This window comes from Perissodus microlepis, chromosome 9, assembly GCF_051167445.1.
Source record: "Perissodus microlepis isolate ML-2025 ecotype Zambia chromosome 9, ASM5116744v1, whole genome shotgun sequence".
Classification (NCBI taxonomy): domain Eukaryota; kingdom Metazoa; phylum Chordata; class Actinopteri; order Cichliformes; family Cichlidae; genus Perissodus; species Perissodus microlepis.
Window position 1 is genome coordinate 29,054,919 of NC_140469.1, and position 26,325 is coordinate 29,081,243.

The 26,325-nt window shown below is 43.1% G+C and overlaps 1 protein-coding gene and 1 long non-coding RNA gene across 5 annotated transcripts; one reads left to right on the plus strand and one right to left on the minus strand.

Annotated features, from left to right (window-relative positions):
* Positions 1-2,544: 2,544 nt before the first annotated feature.
* On the minus strand, positions 2,545-13,218 carry LOC146380729 (uncharacterized). The gene is made up of 3 exons (XR_014801378.1): positions 13,034-13,218; positions 10,956-11,058; positions 2,545-10,805 (listed from the first exon to the last, which is right to left on the minus strand). It is a non-coding gene; the product is annotated as an uncharacterized LOC146380729 (long non-coding RNA).
* mynn (myoneurin) lies at positions 12,508-26,124 on the plus strand. Of its 4 annotated transcripts, none has more exons than XM_084940016.1 (9): positions 12,508-12,593; positions 13,185-13,259; positions 16,766-17,039; positions 18,703-19,685; positions 20,633-20,792; positions 21,186-21,364; positions 21,464-21,556; positions 21,872-21,997; positions 22,997-26,124. In XM_084940016.1, exons 3-9 carry the CDS (start codon positions 16,774-16,776, stop codon positions 23,443-23,445), a joined length of 2,256 nt encoding a protein of 751 aa, XP_084796142.1. In that variant the 5' UTR covers positions 12,508-12,593; positions 13,185-13,259; positions 16,766-16,773; the 3' UTR covers positions 23,446-26,124. The 4 variants fall into 4 exon arrangements, with proteins under 4 accessions (XP_084796142.1, XP_084796144.1, XP_084796143.1 ...); XM_084940018.1 differs by having other exon boundaries at positions 16,769-17,039; XM_084940017.1 differs by lacking the exon at positions 12,508-12,593 and adding an exon at positions 12,618-12,925.
* The last annotated feature ends 201 nt before the right edge of the window (positions 26,125-26,325 follow it).

Consider the following 26,325-nt stretch of genomic DNA (forward strand, 5'->3'; position numbering starts at 1 on the left):
TAAAGTCAATCTCATATTTGGTTTGACCAATTTGGTTGTGAATTTATATTTTTCAGTGGTGCTTTGTATTATGAACTGCATGAAATAACACAGCAAGAACTCACAACAACTGTACCCACTGTACAGTTGTTTTCCATTTGTATCCCTTTCTAAGCTGTTTTAATATATATCACAGTCTGGCTAAAATAGATTTCATCTATCGACCTCATATTTCCGGGGGGGGGTCATCATAATTAAGTTTTGGCATAAAGGTGTGACATTGCTTCAGTCACAGAAAAGAGCATAAGGACCTCAAGCTGCAAGCCACTTTGCATTAACTGAGCAAGCTAAGTCTCCTCTGTGTAGCCTCCTCTTTTTGAGCCAAGTTGGTAACATTCTTTAATTCTATTATTTATGCACATGACAATAATTCAAATTCATGTATCTCAAATGCAGGCTGCACAGCTTCTGATCAGGATATTTTCTGTCTCTGCTTTGATGTAGTTGAGTGGTTTCCTCTGCAAAACCACACTTGAACCTTTGCAGCTCTTTGCTCTGAAGAAGAAAAGTTGCCCAGCTTGAAAAACAATGACCATGTGACAGGAAAAAAAAACTGCACGCAGCTTCAACCCTCCATCACATTCTTAACCTTCTGAGGTCTGTGTGGTACGGTCCTAACCCTGACTCTAACTAACATTACACTTTCATCCAAAACATCCTTTTGCTACTCTCTGAAATATAACAATGTAAGATTAACACCAGTGCTGATTTAGAGCTCGGATGATTGAGGAGCCTGGTGTAAGAGGAGTCTGTCCTTGACCTCATGATGTGAGCTAAAGCGATTAGGAGGAGACCCAGGAGGTGATTTCTCGACTACTGACTGGGGCCGTTGTCTTAACTTTCCTTTGCCGGTCCTTGTGTGCCCATTTTTTCTTTCCTCTGATTTCTAAACTGGTTTTCCAGCCTGTGTCAGACAGTTTGTCCAGTTGATGCCTGCGTATTTCTTAGTAATAGAGGAGTTTGGTGAAAGCTCACCTCTACATCTCTTTGGATTCATTTGCACTGGTTTGAGAGTAGGGTTGCAGTGAGCCAGTGGCTCTGGTGCTGTGCTTGGATCAGGATAATTGATGGCAGGTGTGTTTTATTGTGCTTCCTGCCTCTTCTGTTTATGCTCCAGACTGCAAGAAATGCTGTTACATGATCTCGTTTCTGTGTGTAGGGAGGTAGTCTTGTCCCTTCTGAAAAGATGCCAGGCTCCCCCTGAAAAGAAATTCCTCAGATCCTTATTTATTAGAAGACTCTGCAAGTTGGTCTTAGATCCAAATCTGATCTCCATAACAACAAACCCTGGAAACAATAGGCGTGTATCTATTTGCACTGTAATATTCAAACACTGCTTCCTCTTCCCGCTGCATGCAGGATTCCCAGCCTCTGCGTCTATAAAATCCTGGTTCCAGCCCTGCGGTCTGTGGACAGACCTGCCACATGGCTCCACATCAGCAGCCTCCTGTCTCACACAAAGCCACTGTTATGGCTGCACTATAAACCCTAAGCTATCTCACATTCAAACTCTCCCTCTGTGTGCTCATTAATAACACACACATTGACCTGAAGGCGTTTATTTGCTGTGCTGTGCAAACACCGGGGCCTGTTATGCACAGGCTCATGCAAACACACAGTGAATTAAACCACATTGGATTCTTCCTTCATAGCGAGCCTGTGGTGTGTTTATTTACCGGACAGTGTCATGATTTCTGGACCAGCTGCTGAAATATTTCTCTTTCGTGTCCAGCCTCACTCGAGTCCCTCGTTCGCATTTGCAACTCAAACACCGCAACTGCAGGGACTGATAACCCGTCAAATAATGCAAATTACATTTTCCTACTCATGCTGTCATTTAAGTTGGTTACCTTCTAGGCACACTTACCTCCACTGTACATCGTGTGTAGCCGATAAATACATTTTGAGTGCTTTGCAGTGATGATACAAGAAAACTTTGAACTGAATTGTTGAGAGAGAAGCGTCAGTCAGATCAAAATGAGACTGACCGACTCGTCTATCTGCTGCACGTAGAGATCAATAATTATAACTTATTCATTCCTCCATTTGAGGAAATTGATTATGCCAAATGGACACTCACCTGCTAGGCAACTATCATTTTCTAACTGCATTAACATTCACATTAAAGGAAGATCATTATCTCTAAGACAGCCTGAATGTATCTTGTTACTGGAAAGACGTTTATTCTCTACCACGAGCAGTTTCTTCTTTTCCTTTTGCCTCTCATAAATATTTTGTCAATTACTTTATTGTTCACTTGAGTAGAACTTTTAGGCATGTGTGCTTTGCTTGAGTCTTTATTTTTCTGACGATCAATTTGAGGAGAGTTATTTTCAATTCAATTCAATTCAATTTTATTTATATAGCGCCAAATCACAACAAAAGTCGCCTCAAGGCGCTTCATAGATACAGAGAAAAACCCAACAATCATATGACCCCCTATGAGCAAGCACTTTGGCGACAGTGGGAAGGAAAAACTCCCTTTTAACAGGAAGAAACCTCCAGCAGAACCAGGCTCAGGGAGGGGCGGGGCCATCTGCTGCGACCGGTTGGGGTGAGAGAAGGAAGACAGGATAAAAGACATGCTGTGGAAGAGAGACAGAGGTTAATAACAGATATGATTCAATGCAGAGAGGTCTATTAATACATAGTGAGTGAGAAAGGTGACTGGAAAGGAAAAACTCAATGCATCTTGGGAATCCCCCGGCAGCCTACGTCTATTGCAGCATAACTAAGGGAGGATTCAGGGTCACCTGGTCCAGCCCTAACTATATGCTTTAGCAAAAAGGAAAGTTTGAAGCCTAATCTTAAAAGTAGAGATAGTGTCTGTCTCCCAAATCCAAACTGGAAGCTGGTTCCACAGAAGAGGGGCCTGAAAACTGAAGGCTCTGCCTCCCATTCTACTTTTAAATACTCTAGGAACAACAAGTAGGCCTGCAGAGCGAGAGCGAAGTGCTCTAATAGGGTGATATGGTACTACAAGGTCATTAAGATAAGATGGGGCCTGATTATTTAAGACCTTGTATGTGAGGAGCAGGATTTTGAATTCAATTCTGGATTTAACAGGAAGCCAATGAAGGGAAGCCAAAACAGGAGAAATATGCTCTCTCTTTCTAGTCCCTGTCAGCACTCTTGCTGCAGCATTTTGGATTAGCTGAAGGCTTTTCAGTGAGTTTTTTGGACATCCTGATAATAATGAATTACAGTCGTCCAGCCTGGAAGTAATAAATGCATGAACTAGTTTTTCAGCGTCACTCTGAGACAGGATATTTCTAATTTTAGAGATGTTGCGCAAATGGAAGAAAGCAGTCTTACATATTTGTTTAATATGTGCTTTGAAGGACATGTCCTGGTCAAAAATGAGGACATGAGGACAACACCTTATTTCATATCACTGTTCACCTCCTGGACATCAAACTAATTTGAACATAAACTGGAGGCAACAGTAACACATAAAACAGGATGCTATCTCCTCCTGGACTATTGTGACTATTGTAAAGTGTAATATCTCTCATGCATGACTTTTCCTAACCTAGCATGGTGATCTTGAGGACCTTTTTTAACTGAAGAGTTTACAATTTCTATCTTTCATATTCATATTTAAGTCAAAATAGAGATAGAGAATGATGTAAGAAAGGAAGGACAGGAGAGGAAGAGGAAGAAGATTTTATTCAAAGGTAAGGACTGCTCAGTGACGTCTGATTAACTAGAAATGTAAAGTTTGCATGTAATATCCTCATTCATTTTAATATCCCCACTTTTTTTAGAGTTGTTTTTTTTCCTTACATTCGATCTATTGCTTACATGAACGTTCATATTGTGAAACGTCTTGCAAAGCAAATATTGTCATGGTTGGCTGTATGGCAGGCAGGCAAGCAGGAGTGACGGACCCAAAATGCAGAACTCGGCTGTACCACGTGACTGGTTCAGGAAGTGGTTCGAACTTTGCCGCGAGCTATGACAGCGATATAAACCCCTCAGACTTCATTCGAAATGTGGGTGTTTGATGGAGAGTTGTGGTTAGTGAGAGTTTGGAGACAGTTTGGAGGTTTATGAGAGTGAGGAGAGAAAGTCAGGAGAGAATGGAGCCGGCTAAGAAGAGGAGGATGTCCTCCCCTGTGTGGGAACATTTTGATTTTATTCCTCCCAACAAGGCATGTAAATTTCTACAGAAGATGTATTTTCATAATACTGATGGTGCAATACAATTGATGTTAAGCGGCTTTACTTTTGTACAAGGTGAAGTGTTTGCTATGTGCCAGGGAGCTGGGATATAACAACAACACCTCATCCATGCTTAGGCACTACAGAGCTTTGCATGAGAATAAGGGGAACACCGATTGTTGAGCAAGACCAGGTGAGCTCTCCTCAAGAGAACAATCTCCAATAGATGAAGACCTGGTTAGCATGGTGATTGAGGACTCCCAGCCATTTAGCATTGTGGAGGACAAAGGATTTAAAAGAGTTGTTAAATCATTAAATCCTAGCTATGTTCTCCCCACTAAAAAGGTCATAAAAGCAGTGAAAATCTAGTTTTTACAGAATAAAATGTGAACAGGCAGGACTGAGGCTCAAAGCCTCAGTGTGTAGCTGTCCACACCCCAACCACACCTCACAGTAAATGATCGTTTCCATTTTAAGCATTTCCAAATAATCATTTTCCATACTGCCAGTATAAATATACACAGTATGCTGCCATCACTACAATATAGATGTTTTACACACTCCTTTTGTTGGAGGCTGTGTGCAAAATGCCACACTCTTCAAATTCATGCCAACTAATATTTTTACGTCCAGTAGGTGTCCTACTAGAGCAAATGAAGCTTCAAGACGCTTTGCGCTGGGGTGAACCAATTGGATGAAAAGCTTCAGTGCTTCATGAAGCTTCATCTGCCCATCACTAGTCTGAACAGAGGAACCGAGGACTGAAACACTGGAAAAGAAATACTAAACTGGAGCAGGAGACTAAACACTAGAAACACGGAAGCAGAACACACAGCTAGTTGAGGGTACGACGCAACAGGGAACACAGGAAAACACAGGGCTTATATGTCTGAAGGTTCTCAGTCATCCAGCTCGCTGCACTGAAGCGAGCAATGCCCAGACCTCTACACTGGTGAGACCAAACAGCAACTTCACAAGCGCATGGCACAACATAGAAGAGCCACCTCCACAGGACAAGACTCAGCAGTCCATCTGCATCTAAAGGATAAAGGACACTCTTTCGAGGATGCCAATGGTCACATTTTGGACAGAGAGGACAGATGGTTTGAAAGAGGAGTGAAAGAAGCCATTTATGTCCACTGTGAGCGACCATCTTTGAACAGAGGCGGTGGTTTACGACACTGTCTGCCATCTATAATCCAGTTTTGAGATCCCTCCCCAGACGCCTTAACGCCCACTCACATCCTGGGCCATCTGACCTCAGGAATTTGCATGATAAGGTGGGGCCAGGTTTCACAATGAACACACCCGAAACTCTGGCTGATTGGGACCCACACCCAGTTTCACACCTTGGCTCAGGCGATTAGAGGATCATCAGGGGGTCCTTTTGTCCCTCTGTGGGGGGATACTCCCACTAGGTTTATATCTGGGACTCCCCACCATTTGACCTTAGAACTGAAGAAGCTTCTCAGATGAGCAGTGAAACATCTTCAAGCAACTTAAAAAAGTCCAGACACTTTTCTTTGCAAGCTCCTTTGACTACAGGGCTTATATACACAGGGGAGTAATCAGGGAATGGAAAACAGGAGGGGGACACAGCTGGGAGGGTTCAGGCTAACGAGACACGGGGAGCAAAGCTAGACACACTGAGATGAGGCACAACCTTTCACAATAAAACGGGAAACAAGAAACAGACACAGACTTGACACTGAACTGAACTTATACTAAACGAGAGACACAACCTAAGAACCTAAGAACTAATCCCTCACAAAGAATAACTGAAACATAGAATAATACTAATAAACAAAGCATGACAAAAGGATCAGAATACAAACCATAATACAAAGGAATATAAGAAGTGAAAATGCTGGGTCAAAATGACCCAGGACCGTGACAAATACAGGTATATTAACTTTGTGGTATTCAAAGGTTGCATTAAAAACTGGTGAGTTTAGTGCAGGATAAGCTGGTTACTGTGCAGTACTGTGATATAGTTTACGGTAATGCACTATGTTGGGCTGGTGCAGAGCAGCTGTGCGGATCATGCTCAGTAGAAGCAGACATCAAATGAAACTTAATGTGATGATGCTCATTCACTCACTGATTTCTGTCTTTAAACTAGCTTTCTACTATCTGCAGGCAGCAGCTGTGATAGCTCGTGTCACTTCTGCTCATATTGAATTCAGTTGGCTAAATCCACAATGATCAAGGAAGGGAGCAGAAGCAGCTGCGCAGCTCAGCTGATCACAGCCTGTACACCACAGCTCCTACGACAGGAAAGGAATCGTTTTCCCTCAGAAGTCCCTGAACTTGGCATAGACTCAAAAAGATGCAGGAAGGGCCCAAAGAGTGCCAAGAAAAGAATCCCACACCATTACACCTCCAAAAGTCTGAACTGCTGATACAAGAAATGATGGATTCATGCTTTCATGCACCAAATTCTGACCCTAAAATCTGGACTTGCAGCAGAACTTGAGACTCATCAATCCAGGAGACATTTTCCAGCCCTCTGCTGTGAACGTTTGGTGAACCCGTGTGAACTGCAGCCTCAGCTCCTGTTCTCAGCTGACAGGAGTGGCACCCACTGTGGTCGTCTGCTGCTGCAGCACGTCTGCTTACAGTTTTCACATGTTGTTGTTGATTGGATATCAAACACTTGTATATTGATTTCTTTTACTATATTTTATTCATATTTTGCTCTTTACTATTTTCTTTTCTACTGTACCATTCTGCTTAGTGACTGACTTCTGCTCGTCAAATACATTTCATTGCAATGCTGACCGTGTGCTAACCTGCATGTATGCAACTGAAAACTGAAAACTGAAAAGATTTTTGCGTTGGGGTTGAATTGGAATAGCATGATGGCATGTTGAATTGATAAAAAAGAAAAGAGTACAGCTCATATCTGTGTGTTTGTGGGTTCTTTATTTGTTTATGTTTGTTTATGTTCTTTATGTGTTTATGTTTGTTTATGTTCTTTATGTGTTTTTAACTAAAAAGTGGCAACAGCTGTCAGATAACTGCAGAAAGAAAGTAGTAGAAAGTATAAAATGTTACACCAAGCTGTTTCTGTTATTGTGTCTGTCCTGTTTTACATGAATGACACAAGACAGAGAAAGATCTCTGCAGAGCTTATCATTCAACAACTTCCTGCTTCAGTGTCTTTTTTCAGCATCACTTATCACAGATGTTAGCGACCCCCTGCAGACAGAGCACACGGCTCACGGACGCAGGTGGTGCGGGCGATGCAGGTGATGTCACATTCCAGGGAAGCCGAACGTTCCTGCAGATCCTGCAGATCCTGCATGAGGTGGAAGGAATGTTTATCTGTAATCCTCCAACATTTACATTAAACGTGTGTCGTAAAAATGTGGCTACGCTCTTAAAGGAGAATGACACACAGTATGGACTCAGACCCGCGTCTTTAGCGCACACTTAATGTTAACATGTATGTGGTCTGTATAGATAACATGTGATAAGCATAAATTACTACGATATTGATTTAGTACAGTGGTTCCATCAGGCCTTCCAACACGGGCTGGTGGACTGGTAGACTGTCCACCAGTGGACTGGTACTTAACACTACTCTATTTGAGCACTCAAAGCACTTTCATAGTGTAAGCTTCATTCAACCATCTACCTTCCAGGCGTCAGGGGATAAAGCTGACCTTCCAATTAGTGGACAAGCCGCTCTACCTCCTGAGCCCCAGCAGCCCCAGCTGAGTAACAAAAATGGCCACACAGGACCATCGTGGTGCAGTACAGAGACAAAGTACACACAAAAATAACTTTTAAAAAAGTCCTTGACTGAATATTTAGAAGCTAACTGAGGAACAATTTTATTTTCTCTCTTTTTTACGAGTTGAATGATTGAGTGTGTCGTTACTGAAAGTGGATGTTTTATAGGTTTGGTATTTAACTGTGTGACAACCTCAGCCCTCGCTTCTATCCCTCACCCATTTTGGACTGAAGTAAAAGGAAAATAGCTTTTTGATGTGTCAGTCGGAATTATTTTTTACATTTTAAAAGATGCACATTTCTGATAGCATAAAGAAAGAGTAATCGCTGACAGTGCTTTAGATCTGGTGCATTATATCAGTGCACAGGGTGCAGCCGTTCAGAGGTTAACACTGTCCTCTCACAGTGAGGAGGTTTTTCTTTGGAACATCCTGGCGAGCCGGGGCCTTTCTGCATGGTTTGCATTTTCTGCCTGTCCCTGCGTGGATTCTCTCCGGACTTCCTCCCTCAATCCAGAGACATGCGTGCCAGGTTAAATGTTTCTAAACCGTGAGCGTGGGTGTGAGTGTGCGATGGACTGGTGACCTGTCCGGAGTGTGACAGCTGGGAAAGGCTCCAGCTCGCTCTATGATCGAAAGGTGGATAAGCGGTTAAAGAAACAGAGAGATGCATTATATCCACTGCATGTGTTTTACAACGAAGTGAAGAAAATACAAAGAAACAGGATGTGAGCCCTGTTTCAAAGTGTGCACCATTTTTGATATATTTATCTTCTTGTATAGAAAAACATCCGAGGAATCATTGATCCACCTCTCCATCTTTGAATGGAAAGATTTTTAGGCGTTTTCATAAACATTAAAAAAAAAATCTTTTTCTTTTTTATTGCTCAGACATCGTGTTTTTACCGAGTCCGCTTTTTGGCACATTTAAGCGGCACATAAACTTCTAATGAACTTTCATCACTAACCATGATGTGGCCTCATGTGGACAGCCATGAGAGGAAGTTTGTGTGCCAGCAAGCAATAAATAATAATGCAGTAAAACTCAGCTGTATTGCTATAAAATGTCTTCATCAAATGGTGCTTTCAAACGGTTTATGGGTGTAACTGTCGCCAGTACGAAAACATCAAGACCATAAAACAATGTTTCTGTCTTTCTTTCTTAACTACATGACTACTGCATTTATATTAAATCCATTTGTATAAGCTTTATTATTGTTGTCACAATAAATACATAAATTAATAAATACGTAAATAAATAACGTTATAACAAAAATAAAACGTTTTGAGTTCAAATCACCCTACTGTATGTCTGTGAAGGTTCTCAGTCATCCAGGTCATCGTAGTCAAAGGAGCTTGCAAGCTCCTTTCACCCTACTGTAGTTGAGCCTGCAGCGCCCCCTGGTGTGGGGGCATTTTAATGCAGTGCAAAAAGGTCGGAAGTGCTACTGTAGCTTTGTTATTATCAATAAAAATATAAACTATAATCCAAACTTCCTCTATTTCATTTTTTCTGTGCATGAACATCAGGAATCAGAGCCATGAGACATTTTAAAATAATTTATCAGAGCTTTAACTTTAAAAATATTTATTCACTGTCCTCTGATGTCATTTAAATGAACGCATTTAATATTTGTATTTTACTACATGTGTCTGCCTCAACTGTTGCTCTGTGAGGTTTATACACAAAGTTATTGTGCTTTAGAGATGTGTGAAGATATGGATCTTTAGCTTTAGCTGCTGCTGAAGAACCCACACACATAAAAAGATCATTTGAAAATCTATCTGAAAATATTTGCTGCCAAAAACAATCATGTTTGAGGTCAGACTCGTGGGGAAAGCACTTCTCCACATTTAATACAGTCCACACTTGCCAGTTTGGGACATATTGCTTCAGGCTAGAATAAGAATTCTCATTAATTATGATTAATCGTTTTTTTGTTTGTTTGTTTAGACCAACAGTTTATGTTATGAATGATAAAGAAAAGAAGAAAGAACTTGGATCAAAAAGAAATAAGGAAAACAGCAATTTCTACATTTTAGAAAATTGTAGAAATTATTATTTTAATTGGATCACAAGCAGTTTTTTTCAAGGCCTCCAAATGTGATTAAGAGGAAATCTGAAGTAAGACTGTAGCATCAGTAACATCAGTTTGATTATTTCCTAAACTATAAATTCAGTCATTTCTGAAATGACTGATTTCTTGAATAAACGTGAGTGCAAGCTAAACACTAAATAGTGCCAAACACTTGTATAAAACGAAATATCATATTGTTTTTATTTATTACTCTTATTATTTCACACCCTTCAGCCTCTCCAGCCACAAGACATAGCCAAGTCCACACCCACCCACACCCAACCTTGTGTGAAAAAGATGTGAGGCAACTCTTCAGGAGACAGAAGATCATGATGTTACCAGGCTGTGCTGATCAGCTGCCTCCCATCTTCACACTGATCTTCGACAGATCCCTGGAGCTGTGTGAAGTCCCCTGCTGTTTCAAACAATCCACAATTATCCCAGTCCCCAAGGAACCCTCTATCACTGGGTTAATGACTACAGGCCTGTGCCCCTCACGTCTGTAGTCATGAAATCCTTTGAGAGATAGATGTTGACCTACCTGCAAGACATCACATGTCCCCTGCTCCACTCCTTTAGTTTACCTACTGGTCAAACAGTTCAGTGGATGATGGTGTCAACATAGGAGTGCACCTCAACACTGCAACACCTCGACTGCACTGTTACATGTCCTGGAGTCCTCCGCTCCAAACTCACTCGGCTCATTGTCCCAGCCTCCGTCTGATCACATTTCAGGACTGTGTCCTCCCTCCTCGTCTCTTCTATTCAGTTTAATTCGTTGTTATTTCTACAGCAACAAATCACAACAAGAGTTGCCTTTAAAATGCTTTATATTGTAAAGGCCCTACAATAATACAAAGAAAACCGAGAAAACCCCAACAATCATATGACCCCCTACGAGCAATCGCTTTGGTGATAGTGGGAAGGAAAAACTCACTTTTAACAGGAAGAAACCTCGAGCAGGACCAGACTCAGGGAGGGGCGGGGCCATCTGCTGCGACCAGTTGGGGTGAGAGAAGGAAGACAGGACAAAAGACATGCTGTGGAAGAGAGACAGAGATTAATAACAAGTATGATTCACTGCAGAGAGGTCTATTAACACATAGCAAGAAAGGTGACTGAAGGAGAAACACCCAGTGCATCATGGGAATCTCCCAGCAGCCTCCCAGCAGCATAAGGAAGGATTCCCTTAGTTACGCTGCAATAAGTCTTCTCCCTCTACACAAATGATGACACCTTAGAAGACCCATCTGTCAAAGTTTCCAGATAGCAACCTGAAGTGCCCACCAGTATGGACACTATCATCAAAAGGCCCAGCAGAGGATTCACTTCCTGCTGCAGCTCAGGAGATGTTGATCCAGTTCTACTCTGCAATAATCCAGTCTGTTCTCTGCTCATCCATCGGCGTACGGTTTGGATCAGCCAGCAAACAGAAAAAGAGCAGACAACAACAGACAGTCGGGACTGCAGAAGAACCATTGCTCCCGACTTACCCTCGATTCACAATTTGTACAAAGCCAGAGCAAAGAAACTACCAGACAACATCACTGCAGACCCATCACAACCTGGACACAACCTGTTCCAACTCTTCCCTCCGGTAGGCGCTACAGAGCACTGTACACCAAAACAAGCAGACATCTGTGCAGTTTCTTTCCGCAGGACATCTCTCTGACGAACACTTAAATCAGTCACACAGTGTCTGAACTTAAAAATTTCCACTATATCTACTAGATATAGTGGAAGTCCATTACAGAAACATGGATTATTTTAGACATATTTTATATGAAAAAATCTAAAGTTAGTCAGATGTTGGTGTGTTCACTTTTTCCATTTAATAAAGTTTTTGTTCAGTATTTAATGAGTTTGAATTACTGTTATTTATTTATGGTTATTTCCTCGTGTGTTCCTTGGTCGACTTTTTAGATTAAAATGTTTCCCTCTTTGGGCTGTACACATCTGAACTTATATTTAAAATCCAAAATGAAAACATCATAAAAACTATATTTTACGCTTGAATGTACATATAGTTGAGTCATAAATAGGCTGCACACAAAATAATGTCTTGCTCATGTTGTAAGTAAAGCAGGAAAAAGTCGAATATATTATTATATATTATCATTGCATATTATTATTGCTATTACTACGACATAATAGTAATGATATAATATGAAATATAAAAATACATGTGCATGACTGTTGACAGATAAATAGCCTACAGATACAGTCTACTTGGTAGTACAGCTATGCTATTTATAAATATCAGCCAACAACAGCACTTTTGAACATTTCAAAATCAGTGTTGCTTAAATTATTTTCTTATTTTCTAGGCAACATTTTTTATTGGCTTCGTATGTGTATATTTCGTATTCTATAGATTAAATGAAATGAATTATTTTATTTTTTGCTATTACTGTAATTCCGTATTAACGATAGTAACCCTCCCCAACTGTCGTCCTTTGTCAGGGAGCGACGGTGTCCATCTTGACCGAACCCAGTTTCTCTTTGATCAATATTGTCGTCTCGCGAGAACTTCGTTGTCACGTGGATTATGGCTGAAGATCGCGGATATTAGAAGGTACTTTTCTGCTTTTATTTACTTTGTTGTGGGGTAAAATTGCGCATTTACGCAATTTGTTTATTGCAGCTCGAGACGTATGTGCATTAGCTGTCGCTAAAATAAGCATGTGCAGCTTTTTGTGGCCGCTTACGTCGGCACCGCCGGTACAAACCTTCGAAATAAGAGCACAATGTTTTGCGCGCTTTTTACCACTACGAAAACAGTTAGCTTCTGCTTCGTGAATGATCCGCTGTGGTTAAACACCCGTGGGCCTTGCTCTCCTGTTTGGAGGCTTCTACTACACCCAAAGTGCAGATAAGTCTGCGAAGAGACCTAAACGGCGAGCAGGAGTAAATTGAACCCAACGGCGACACCGCTGTTAGCCTTAGCCACAGCCCGAGGCCTGCTCAGGAAGCGGGCGGGAGCTTTTATTTTCCAAAACTGCTTCTTCATCTTACCTGCCAAGGCTGTAGATTCAGATCATTATACCTGTTCACAAGCTTTTATAATTTATGTTAGACGTCCACAAGTCCGTGTTTGGATTTTGAGCTGTTAATTAGACAATTAATATGCACCGCGGTTCGTTCTCACACTCTTTGTCATTAACAGGAGAGAAATCTACAAACCGAGAGCAAAGAGGAGGCGAAGCTGTGACTCTTCAGCAGCTCTGACACACTACTCACAGTAAGTTTTCACTCTGTTATCAAGTTTTAGAAATCCACGAGAAATCTGTGATTTTATGTGCATTGACGTTTTTTGTGATATGATTTAAATTTTGTGCAATTATTAAAAATATTAGAAACAGTACACTGGATTTCCAGCAGGTGAGTCATTAATATAAACCTGCAGGGAAGGTTTATTACGTTTATGAGGTGTTTGTGGCTCTTTGTGATACCTCACACAGGTAGATATTAAATTAAAGCTTATTTATAAAAGTGCTTTTCACAGACAAGCAGTCACAAAATACTGTACACAAAAAACTAGGAATAAATACATTACTATATAATTGAAATTTAACATTAAATTGAATCATAAAGTTTACTGGGAGCTTCTGTAAAGAGTATAAAATAGAAAGAACTTGCTTAATAGAACTTGTTAATAGTCTGGTCATCGGTTTTTGTTTTTTTATTTAATTATTTATTTTTGTTGTTGTTGTATAGCTCAGATTTATCTAAGCCAGTAAACAGGACATTACTGTAATCTAAAAAACACTGATTAATTTTCTCCAGTTCAGCCAAGGAGACTGCTTTTTTGTTACAATGTAGACATGTTCCTTATATAAAAGAAACTCTCAGGTAGAATTTGGTTAGTCTGATTTATCTCAGGAACAGTGCTGATTATTACTGATCAGAGGAGCTAATATGTAAAATTGTTGAAATAAATCTTGTGGTGTCAAAGTTACACCTGTGGCTCTGTTAGCAGATGTCTGTCATATGAAGCTGGATTCAGTTAGTGAGGTAACCTCAGGTTTATCTGCAATCCATCAGTTTTCAAATCAAATCCCTTTTATTGTCACATCACATGTGCAGGTACACTGGTACAGTACATGTGAGAGAAATTCTTGTGTGCGAGCTTCACAAGCAACAGAGGTGTGCAAAGTACAATAACGTAAGAACAAGAAAAATATAAGAATGGCTAAATCTGAGAGTTATATGAACAAATATATGTACAATATAAGAGTGTATGCATATTACTGAATGTGTATACTACGTGTGTGTGTGTGTGTGTGTGTGTGTGTGTGTGTGTGTGTGTGTATATATATATATATATATATATATATATATATATATATATATATATATATATATATATATAAACAAATTAAATAGAGTAAACAATAAAATATACAGAGGTTGATAGTTGACATGTGCAAAACAAGTGGCATTAATGTACAGTATGGAGTGCATAATGTTGAAGTTCCAGTAGTGAAGGTGAGGTGTCTATGACGTGTTCAGCAGTCTGACGGCCTGATGGAAAAAGCTGTCTCTCAGTCTGCTGGTTCGGGACCGGATGCTGCAGAACCTCCTTCCTGATGGAAGTAGTCTGAACAGTTTATGGCTGGGGTGACTGGAGTCCTTGATGATCCTCCCCGCTTTCCTCAGGCACCGCTTCCTGTAGATGTCCTGGAGGGAGGGAAGCTCACCTCCGATTATCCGTTCAGAACACCGCACTACTCTCTGGAGAGCTTTGCGGTTGTAGGCGGTGCTGTAGCCATACCAGGTGGTGAAGCATCCAATGAGGATGCTCTCAATGGCACAGCGATAGAAGGTCCTGAGGATGCGGGGGCTCATGCTGAATCTTTTCAGTCTCCTGAGAAAGAAGAGGCGCTGCTGCGCCTTCTTCACTGTTTTGTTTGTGTGTACTGACCACGTAAGATCCTCAGCCAGATGCACATCAAGGAAGCGGAAGCTGCTCACTCTCTCCACAGCAGCGCCGTTGATGGTGATGGGGGTGTGTACTTCTCTGCACCTCCGGAAGTCCACTATCAGCTCCTTTGTCTTTGCGACGTTGAGGGTGAGATGGTTGTCTTGACACCAGTGGGTCAGGGCGCTGACCTCCTTCCTGTAGGCCGTCTCATCACCGTTGGTGATAATACCCACCACTGTAGTGTCGTCCGCAAACTTCACAATGATGTTGGAGTTGTTAGTGGCCGTGCAGTCGTAGGTGTAGAGTGAGTACAGGAGAGGGCTCAGTACACACCCCTGTGGAGCACCAGTGTTCAGTGTGATGGGGGATGAGGTGATGCTGCCCAGTCTGACCACTTGGCGTCTGTCAGACAGGAAGTTAAGGATCCAGCTGCAGAGGGAGCTGCTCAGTCCTAGATCCTGCAGTTTCCTGTCCAGCTTCGAGGGAACGATGGTATTGAATGCTGAGCTGTAATCTACAAACAGCATTCTCACATACGTGTGTCTCTTCTCCAGGTGTGACAGGGCAGTATGTAGTGTCAGGGCTATGGCATCATCAGTGGACCTGTTGTGGCGGTATGCGAACTGTAGAGGGTCCAGTGAGTCGGGTAGTGCACAGCAAACGAAGTCCCTGATCAGCTTCTCGAAGCATTTGCTCACGATGGGGGTCAGGGCTACAGGTCGCCAGTCGTTCAATGAGGATTTGGGTACAGGGACGATGGTGGCCATTTTGAAGCAGGCTGGGACTACAGACAGAGAGAGGGAAAGGTTGAAGATGTGTGTAAACACTCCAGCCAGCTGAGCCGCGCATGACTTGAGGACGCGGCCGGGAATCCCGTCCGGACCAGTAGCTTTGCGTGCGTTCACCTTCCTGAAGCACTTCCGCACATCCTCCTCACTGACGTCATCCGCGGTGCGCACACTGTCCGGTCTCATGGTCTAGCTTTTTTTTCCTGTATGCTACGAATGGATGAGCTAATATAACATCTAGCCTTACTGAAGTCGTCCCTTGATGTTCTCAGGTGTATGAGAATAATTCAAGGCCTCAAACAGGTAGTAAATACTATTCAGTCAATCTCTAAGGCAGGGGTAGGCAACGCCAGGCCTCGAGTGCCGGTGTCCTGCAGGTTTTAGATCTCACCCTGGGTCAACACACCTGAATCAAATGATTAGTTCATTACCAGCCCCCTGGAGAACTTCAAGACATGTTGAGGAGGTAATTTAGCCATTTGAATCAGCTGTGTTTGATCAAGGACAGATCTAAAGCCTGCAGGACACCGGCACTCGAGGCCTGGAGTTGCCTACCCCTGCTCTAAGGTCTAATAATTCAAACAACATTGATTGCATTTACAAGCAACAGCTTTTTCCCCGCTTTGGCCTGTTTGATGGGTATTTAAGACACAGAAGCCACACCCACCGTAACAAGGCTCGCTTCATGTAAAGCTATAAAATAATTGGGCTTTTCGTGGTTGACTCCACAAGTTTAGTCCATTTTGAGTGTTTATAATAATTTAGTAAAAATGCCTCAATTACCAAAGTTAGTTTTTGAAAAAATCTGTTATATTATATAAAAACAGGTTATTTTCCTTGGACTCGGTTAAAGCTATTTTTGGTGGACTGTGCGGAAAAAAACTCTGGATAAAAGTGTTGTAGCTGCAGTAATTTGTTTACATCGCTCCTGGAGCTCCGTGGCTCAAACACAGGAGAAACGTCTCCCTTCATGCAAAGTTGTATTTTCCCGTTGCTAATGCGTTAGTGATGAGGATCCCCTCGCCTGTTTTCCAGCAGCAGTGATGGCGCATGTCTTCAACCATGGGAAGCTGCTCCTGCAGCGCCTGCACCAGCAGCGGGAGATGGACTTTCTGTGTGACATCACCATAATGGTGAAGGACGTGGAGTTCAGGGCTCACCGTAACATCCTCGCTGCGTTCAGTGAGTATTTCTCCTCCCATGCTGAAAAGGGGGAAGAGATCACGACTTTGGACCCCGACAAGGTCAGCCGGTACTCGCTGGAGAAGCTCCTGGAGTTCGTCTACACGGGACACATGAACCTCAGCAGGTAAGCGTGAGGGTTTAGAAGCTAGCATCAGCCAAAACACGGATAGCATTTACGCAGGGTCATCCTGTACAGTTCTACATCTGTATACCCAACAACCCGAGTGTACAACACATGAACAGAATGACAGCAAAGTAGACTTGGATGTGATGAAGCCACCGTCAGATACATACACGTTATGGAAAGTAAATGTTAGTGAGACATCTTTGCTTTGTGCCTCTACGTGATTTACTGATGGCTAAAATGTGCTTATTATTAGTTGTTGTTGTGGCTCACATTAGCTCATTAAGGTTTTGGTTTTTTTAATTAAGAAAGCTAGCTAAATAGTTTTTCAGACAGTACAGGGTTAAAGTTGGCACACAAGATACAGTTAGCCTGCTAGCTGCGTGAATAAGTTCTTGGTTGTTTTGTGGCGTTGAAGGCTTCTTCATCGCTGCAAATCAAGATGGCGGCTTCGTAGTATGGTGGTTTACCTGTTCGCCAACAAGCCAAAGATCTCAGGAGGACACACAAAAATATTTATGAAAGGTCTGCAAAATCAAACGTGTGGTGCTACACGCTGTGGAGATCTCTTTTGAATCAAGGACTGAAAGTAGCTTCTTCAAGACAGGATGTTGCTTTGTTAGCTAGGAGAGTTTTGCTAAGTGAGACGTTTGCAGTTTGGTAATTTGAGCAGAGATCTTAGTTTGGTTAATGTTGTCTGCTAATGTTGACTGTAGTTTTTTCCTGCAGTCACTCCTTTTGACCATATGTGTTAGCTAACGTTAGCTCACCTGCTTGTACAGCCAGACTGCTTGATTAAGCGCAGCACTGACTTTGAGTTTTGCCTTGAGCCAGTTGTTTGATGATGTTGGTGATAAGTGGACTCCAGTGAGGGGCATCCGCACAGGAAGCGATCCGTTCGTCATCAGTTTGTTGCTGTTTCAGGCTCTCGTTGCTGAGTAGCACTCTGCTGCATTATCGCCTTGTCCCATGTCAGGTGTCCGTACTCACTCTCATCAGTTATTGTTTCAACCAGTTGCCTCTAAATTGACCAATTTTTCACTCCAGACTGACTTTTTGTGGTCACTGGTTGCCATGGCATTGTTAGATACTTGTTCTGCAGACGCCCCTTTAAGGTATTCATACCTGACATTTGGCTAGCTCTGTTGGGTGGTGCTGTTGCCATAACAACAACAAGCAATAACTCACAAGGCGAGTGTTTTAGGTTTATGTACAACGGGGGGGGGGGGGGGGGGGAGACGACTCCAGGCCTGGAGGGCCGGTGTCCTGCAGGTTTTAGATGCGTCCTTGATCCCACACAGCTGATTTAAATGACCTTCTCAACATGTCTTAAGGTTCTTTAGAGCTCTGATAATGAACTAATCATTTGACTCAGGGGTGTTGACCCTGAGTGAGATCTAAAACCTGCAGGACACCGGCCCTTGAGGCCTGGAGTTGCCCACTGATTATTCTCTGGAGTGATCAACTTCTCCAACATTTTAGTGACATACTGCACAAGCAGCCACTTTAGTTTCTAAGGATATGTTTTTAGCGTGATTTCATTGGTTAATGCTGCAGTCAGTCCACATGATGTTAGATTATGAGAAGGTCATAGGCGTGGGACACTTGTGAACTGAATTTTGAGTTGGTACTTTGAGTAAAATGTTTTTCTTTCTGGTTCCAGCACCCGACAAGCGGCCGTACGGCGAGCTGCCATCTTCTTAGGAATGACCGAGGCCACGAAATATCTGGAGGAGTTCCCTCACTGGTCTGAGCTCGGCGAAACGTCACAGTCGGAGGCAGATAAAGAGACGGGTCTCTCGCCTCCCAGCCCCGCCTCCCCAAGCAGCCCCAACTCCCCAGTCCCACTATCCATAGTCTCTGTTGCGGGGGAATGGCAGGAGGAAGGTAAGGGCAGCAGAGAGCAGGATGATGAGGGCAGAGATATGTTTGTGGAAGACGATGAAGAGTACACCCCAAGCACGCCGAGGAGCACCGGGAGAGTAGGGGGCAGGAAGAGAGGTAGAAAGCCTAAAAGTTTTGGCGACGAGCAGATGGAGGCGAGCAGCTCGGCTGACGGCACGCCCAAAATCTACAGCTACAGAGGGAGAGGGCGAGGGAGAGGCAGGGGCAGGGGGAGAGGAAGAGGAAGAGGAAGAGGGAGCTTAAAAAGTCAAGAACTCTATTTGGATGACTCTGATACGAGCGTGAAGGACTTTGGAGACACCTCAGCAGACTGGAGCCCCTCACAGGGGGAAGAAGATGAGGAGGAACCTGGGATGAAGAGGCCGAGGCTGAGCACCGGAGAGGGGAGGAGAGGGCGAGGCCGCGGAAGAGGGAGAGGCCGCGGGAGAGGCAGGGGCCGAAACAGGGGACAGACCGATGAGGAGGAGGAGGAGGAGGCGGGGGATGACAGCATTGGCGGAGGCACAGAGGAGGAGGAGGCGGGGGAGGGAGTGGAAGAGGGCGAGATCGGGGAGATGGATGCGTTGGCTCTGGGCGAGATGTCGCTGTCGTGCACAGAGTGCAACAAACTGTTTAAAGACGTGAGCAGCCTGCGCCGCCACGAGAAGATCCACAAGGGGCTGAAGCCGTTCGCCTGCATCTTCTGCTCCAAAACCTTCAGGCAGGCCACGCAGCTGAAAACACACCTGCGCATACACACGGGTGAGCTCAGCACTGAGTGTCACGTGTTTTTGTTACCGGGTTTGTGAAGATGTGAGGCTGCTACACACCTTTTCATTTATAATTAAGTGTGTAAAGACAAGAAAATCCACCTGCAAGGTTCTTAGTCAGAATCAAACTTCGGTTACTTTGATTTGATTTGAATCTCATTAACTTTAACCCCTAATCAGCAAACGGTTTTTGGTTTTGGTTTTTTTTGCAAAATAAAACAAAACCTCAGTCACTGCTTTCAGACACCATTAAACATTTAAAAGAAAAAACTTTTGAACCGTTCAGGCCTTTACAGTCGAAACATCTCCTGATGAGTTTCTGGGCTCAGATGCTACTTTGTAGTCTTACTTCCAACAGAGTCATGTTTATTGTTTTAAAAACAGGACTTCTTCCATCATTTATATACAGTCTGTAACCCTACTGCATTGTTTCTAATCAATTCTCTGTAATTTCCTGTCACCTGACTTCGAGTGTGGATGCCTGTGTGCTGGTTTTATTCATAATTTCAGTGCAAACTTTGGTTGAAATCAGCTTGATAAACAGAAGAAAAGTTTCTTACACGTATTAAACATGTCAAACTGGCGCTCCGGTGCTTTTCTGTGACATTTAAATGCGTAAGACGTTTGCACGTCCTCTGCAGCAGAATCCTCCCTCTGTGTCACAGAGCTGTCCCATACTTTCTGCTTCCTGAGCTGCAAAAACAAGCTCCGGAAGCAGGAAGACAAACATAGGATGTTGAGCACAAGCATGAGTCTAAGTTTGGAACAGAAATGCATCGTATCACTCAGCAAACCTTTGAGTTAAAATGAAAGTATGTGCAACATGGATGTGAAGACCGGTGTCTGTCACCAGAGAAGTGGAAAACCTTTTAACCCATCAGCTGGCAGTGATAATGTAACACACGTATAACAAGCATCCTCCTTGCTTCTCTGTTGCAGGCGAGAAGCCGTTCAATTGTGCCGATTGTGACAAGTGTTTCGCTCAGAAGTGCCAGCTGGTCGCTCACCGCCGAATGCACCACGGCGAGGAGAAGCCGTACACCTGTGAGCGCTGCGGCTTCAAATTTGCTACCTCGTCCAATTATAAAATACACATCAGGTACGTCAGTGTGGAAGGAGCTGAGGCCAGGAGGGCCAAGAGCCTGCGTATCTGCATGCAACCCACCTTTTATTACATATGACTGACGTAACGATTCAGCTGCTGGTCTGCTTCCACCGAGGAGCTAGTTAAAGATCTTTATTTTGCTCTCGCACACACGAGGGTGTTTACGAGTGGCAGAACTAATAACATTAACCTATTGTAGGTTAAACTACCCAGTAGTTTCTATAGTAACAGTTCTGCTGGTCTGAGGGCCACTGAAGAAAAATGTGGTTGCTGGGTGGCACACGTGTGTAGGTGATTATTTGGTTCTCACCTGTGACTTTTTTAAGCACTTGTTGTTTTGAGTTGTTGCTCTATAAATAAAGTAAAATTTTAACACGTTTCCCACAGACTGCACAGCGGGGAGAAACCGTACGTCTGTGACATCTGCGGCCAGGCGTTCGCTCAGTCCAGCACACTGACGTACCACAAGCGACGACACACTGGGGAGAAACCGTACCAGTGCGACCTGTGTGGCATGTCCTTCTCTGTGTCTTCCTCTCTCATTGCCCACACACGTAAACACACTGGTGAGAGATGTGCAAATGAAAGGATGCGCTGCTCTGGTTTCCTGCCGCACTGGGCAAATAGACTTTACAGACATTTTTCTGTATTTCTGTGCGTTTCAGGCGAGACTCCGTACAAATGTTCGCAGCCTAAATGCGACGCCAAATTTGTCACATCATCTGAACTGAAGAAACACATGCGGCGACTTCACCCAGGTGAGTTTAAAGCTTTGTTTGTTACGCCAAACATTTAAAGAGTGGTTAGATGGGACTGAAAGTCACCAGTATCACACCAGGATCCTACTGCTAACTGCGGCTGTCTTTCAGGAGAGCTCATAACCTAAAATGTGCTTTATTGACATAATGAAACTATTTTAAAAATGTGCCTCAAACGGGTGTGGAAGAACTAATGAAGTGAGTTATAAAGAGCAAGCTCTCAGCTCCACACAGTTTCTGACCAATCAGGGTATAAACAGAGAGCCAGAAACCGATTGGCTGCGGTATTTAAATGTGTTCTCGTGGTGTTTGCAGAGGGGAACAGCGGCGTGCAGTGCTTGCTCTGTGGAAACAGATTTGCCAGCGTGAAGAACATGATCAAACACCAGGACAAAGCTCATGCCGACGAAGTGCGGCAACACAAGGAGAGAGCCCGAGCCGGTGAGCTGTCAGCCTGTTTATTAAAATCCACTGTGTCTTAAAGTGCTGTTAAAGTTTAATTGATTAAGAACCCTGAAAGTGTTTTGGGACGTGTTGATCTTTTTGCAGCTTCAGTCAGAAAAAACACCCCTCAGTGTCACTGCATGATTCAGCCCTGAGGCTGGAAGCCCATCTCTGTGTTTACATGTGCATCAGTATCCTGGTTCGCATTAGCTTTTTGAAGTTTCCATGTCCTGTGCAATAAAGCAGGATGCTGCAGCATGTAAGCATCCCATTGTCTGCAGTGTGCAGGCTACCAGCAGAGGCACCACTTAGACCAGCAGCAGCAACTTCCTCTCTGGCAACAGAGGAAGTGCCTAATAGAGGAAGTGAATTCAGTGTCTTTTTTGGGGGGCGGGGGGTTGCTGACCAAGTCAACACATTAAAGGCGCTAGTTTCTGGAGATTTTACATCTCTGTGCCTGTACGCTTCAGATATGTGGGGTTATTCTCCATCTTTAAACCAATGTGGCAGACTTCAGTATGTAGAGTCAGTGGAGAGTTTGAGGTCGAGCTGTGATCCCAGTGAAAATGGAGTAGTATTATTGATTGAAAATGAGCAATAGTTGATAATCTGCCAGTGTAGATACAACATCTGTGACAACAGACTGTCTGTGTACAAGTTTGTTTTTGTTTTTTGTTTTTTTAAGTGGGTGTTCCAGATTTATTAACTCAAAGTCCAGTCCACTGGTGATGGCAAAGTAAAGCAGACACACCAGAGCACAAGCTCAAAGTCAAAGAGTGTTGTGAGCCAGGACTATAAATCAAGCTTAACATGGGAGTGTTGGATCTGCCTTTAACAAGTGTGCAGTGCTGCTGCTGCCTTAAAGGCACAACAGCAAAGCTCCCAATTCTGCTTTGGGGGCCTTTTAAAGAACAGGCAGTAAAACGGTGTTGTTTCCATGTTGTCTTCTGGCTGCTCAGCAGTGACTGTCTGACTGGGTTTTGTGTGTTTGAGCAGTGGTCCTGCTGTCCACCAGCCATCCCGTGGCCTTCGTCCAGAGCAAGCTCTCCCAGGAGAGCAAAGGTTTGGGCTCCATCCCCGAGGGCGAGCCGGCCAACCCTGAACCGGCCACTCCCAACCCCAAAGCCACCGACCCCGCCGCGGCTGCCTCCGACGTCGCCACCACTGACTCTGCTGCAACCACGACCGCCACCAGCGTGACCGCTGACAGCGTCACGGACGCCGCCGCCATCATCCAGGACTTCAAGGCGGAGCCCACGCACACCCCTCTCACCACCACAGAGCAGGTGACCTTCGACGCCGATCAGGAGCAGACCATCAACTCGGACACGCTGCACGCGCTGGTAGAGCAGCTGCGGCCGCCGCCTTCGCCCGCACAGACGCTGGAGCAGATTGTCATCATCAAGACGGTGGACAACATGGACAACATGCCCCCCCAGCAGTGAGGCCTGAGTAACACTGATCAGAACTAAACTTCAGTTTTAAACAGTCACTCGCTGATTGGCATAAAGTCAGTGCTCATGTTCAGGATAAAAAATCAACATTTGTAAAGATAATCTACAATACAAAGACAATTTGGTCCAACTCGGGCTTTATTTTCATAGTTTTGACCATCATTTCAACCTGTGGTACAAACAGGAAATGCGAGCAGTCGAGTTAGAAACTAACATCAAGGTTAGACAAAATATTTTGGACGACGGACGGCAAAATATAATCCAAACTTTATGTCGCCACATTCAGTTAAATCCATTAGGACAGACAGTGATGGGAGCGTTTTCAGACTTTTTAGATAAATTAATCGCATTATGTGACTATTATTTGCCAAAAAAGTCTCAAGCAGAATCCTCAGAAGTCTTTTTTGTCTTCCATACTTCCCAAAACCCAAAGACTTTCAGCTCTCTGTAACTTAAAATGTAGAAAAGCACCAAGTTCTGCATTTCAGAGGCTGAAACTAGAAACATGTGATGTGGTTTCCAACCCCCCCTCCTCCTCCCAAAACATAAACCCTTAAAGAAGCAGCGTGGCTTCAGTTGAGTTGGTTTACTGGTCAAAACTATAAGAATAAAACCTGACCCAGTCATCCTTTTAAAAATGCCCATATTTTTAGTAGAAGTGAAATGAAATTCATGATCCAGCAGGACGATTTACAGCTCCTCAAAGAGAACACAGGTCATATGGCAAACAAAATGCAGTTTAACCGTGTCAGTGGCCGATACTGTTGTGTGACGCCAGTCTTGAGCTTGAGAAAAAAAGGAGTGTGATGGAGATCTGAAAGAGGCTAAAAACAGATCAGTTATTTTTCTAATGAAGATTTTTGTTTCCTTGGCAGAGAGGAGGAACGAGCAGCAATAAAAGGCAGAATCAAATTATTATAACCTGAAGAATCCCAATAAGATTCTCTCTTTGTGTTCAGCAGTGACATCATGATCAGCACTGATGATTTCATGCTGTTGTGCTTAAACCTGTTTCACTTCTTTGAATGACCTGCTAACTGTTCGTTGGAGTCACAGTTAAACTACATTCTTCCTGTAAAATCCACTGTTTGGGTTTACCAGATGTAACCAGTTTTCTCCCAGCATTAACCAGCTGTACACATGAAGATAACCAGTTTGATTACTTGTGCTGTCTTTTCAATCAGCAGATGTCAGAATCAGGAGGGAAGGGAGGGGGGAAAAGCCCAATCAGCAGATCTGTACAATTTACCGTTGTTCAGATGTCTAACGTTCTGATCCAAGTTCCTCGTTTCACTTCCCAGCTTAATGGTGAAGTGTGTGAAAAAATAAACTGATTCTACATTTTCTTCTACTGTAGAAAGTGAAGCTTTGATTCACAGCGACTGACCTGCTTCAAACCGCTTAAAGGTGCTTTTTGTAAAAACAGCCCGTTGTGTGAAGATGATTTACAAGTCCAAAGACGAGCGTGTTGGGTTACTGTGAGCGTGAATTGTTGTATATCTGACCAGAAGAATGAGTTCAAGGGTATAAGCAGCAATGAAAAAAGGAGTTTCCTCCTATGGATTTCTGGGATCTCCATTAGAGAGAGGGCGATTAGCTCAGGGTAGGAGGAGTCAGTTTAGGTAGTTCAGCTTCCTCCTTTAGCGAGGTGTTTCAGGACTGTCTGCTGGATTAAGTGGCTGGAAGAGGAAGGTCTCCTTAGACTGCAGACCCCACAACCGTGATCTGGATACACAGACGGATGGAAATCAACATCTTTGTATTTTGTGGCAGAGATGTCAGCTAAAGCAAGGCTGAGCCGTACTCCTGTAATACCACTTTGGACCACAAGGTGGAGCAGTGAGTCAGTATAGTGTCCTCTCTGTCACACTGACCTGGCTTGTTTGGTAGCTAAAAGAGACTGTGTAGTGTTTTTATAAAGCGAACAGAAACTTTAGATAAGCTAGAGGTCTGATCAGATCATTTTAAACTTACACAGAAGAAGGTGGCGCTGTTTGGGGCGGATAACTGTGCTTCCTGGTGAAACACCACCTCCTGGTGGTGAATGTTTGCATTACACTTTTTGTTTCTTTTTCTTTTTTTACAAAAAGTACCTTTAAAGTCCTCTAACCTCACACAACATTTTCTCAGATGTGGATGTCGTGGCTGCAGTTTTTTGTTTGTTTGTTTGTTTGTTTTTTCTAATACAGCTTCCTTTTGTTTGATGGAGTAACGCTTGTAAAGAATAACTCTGATACAGTACAACTCCGTTTTAATAGTTAGCGTAGTGAATAGGAGCTTTGGTATCATAAGATGTAACATCTTTATTTATCAAGCAATAAATGTTCCACCCTGCAGTGACATGTGATAATGGTGGCTTCATTGATGTAATAGAGGCTCTTTTTATTCTTCTTTTTTCTTTTTTAAGTAAATCAGTTGTTTAAGTGTGAAAGAGTGAAAAATGCATTTCTATTAACATGACCGTAGCTGTTTGTTTATTTCATTTGGTTTTTTTGTTTTAGGTAAAATGTTTGCATTACTTGTACAAATTTGTGAATTACATATACAAGTTCACTACTGTATGAAAAATGTACAACAGCAGCAGGAAAATAAAGACCGACAAAAAAGGGACAATCAGACTGCTGTTTGTCAGTTTATTATGACATTTTTCCTTTTTTGTTCTTTATGTCACTGCAGATGTTTTTGTTGTTTTTCTCAAGCAGAACCACCTGTTTAGAGGATGTAATTTGATTTATAATCTAATCAGTATGTTCTGAAAGCATCCACATTGCAATAAAACACAGTTACTGAGCAAAGTGTCTAGAACTCAGTGGATACTATTTAAGGAACTGCAGTTTCTTGTCATAAATAAATGTAATACTTATGATTGGT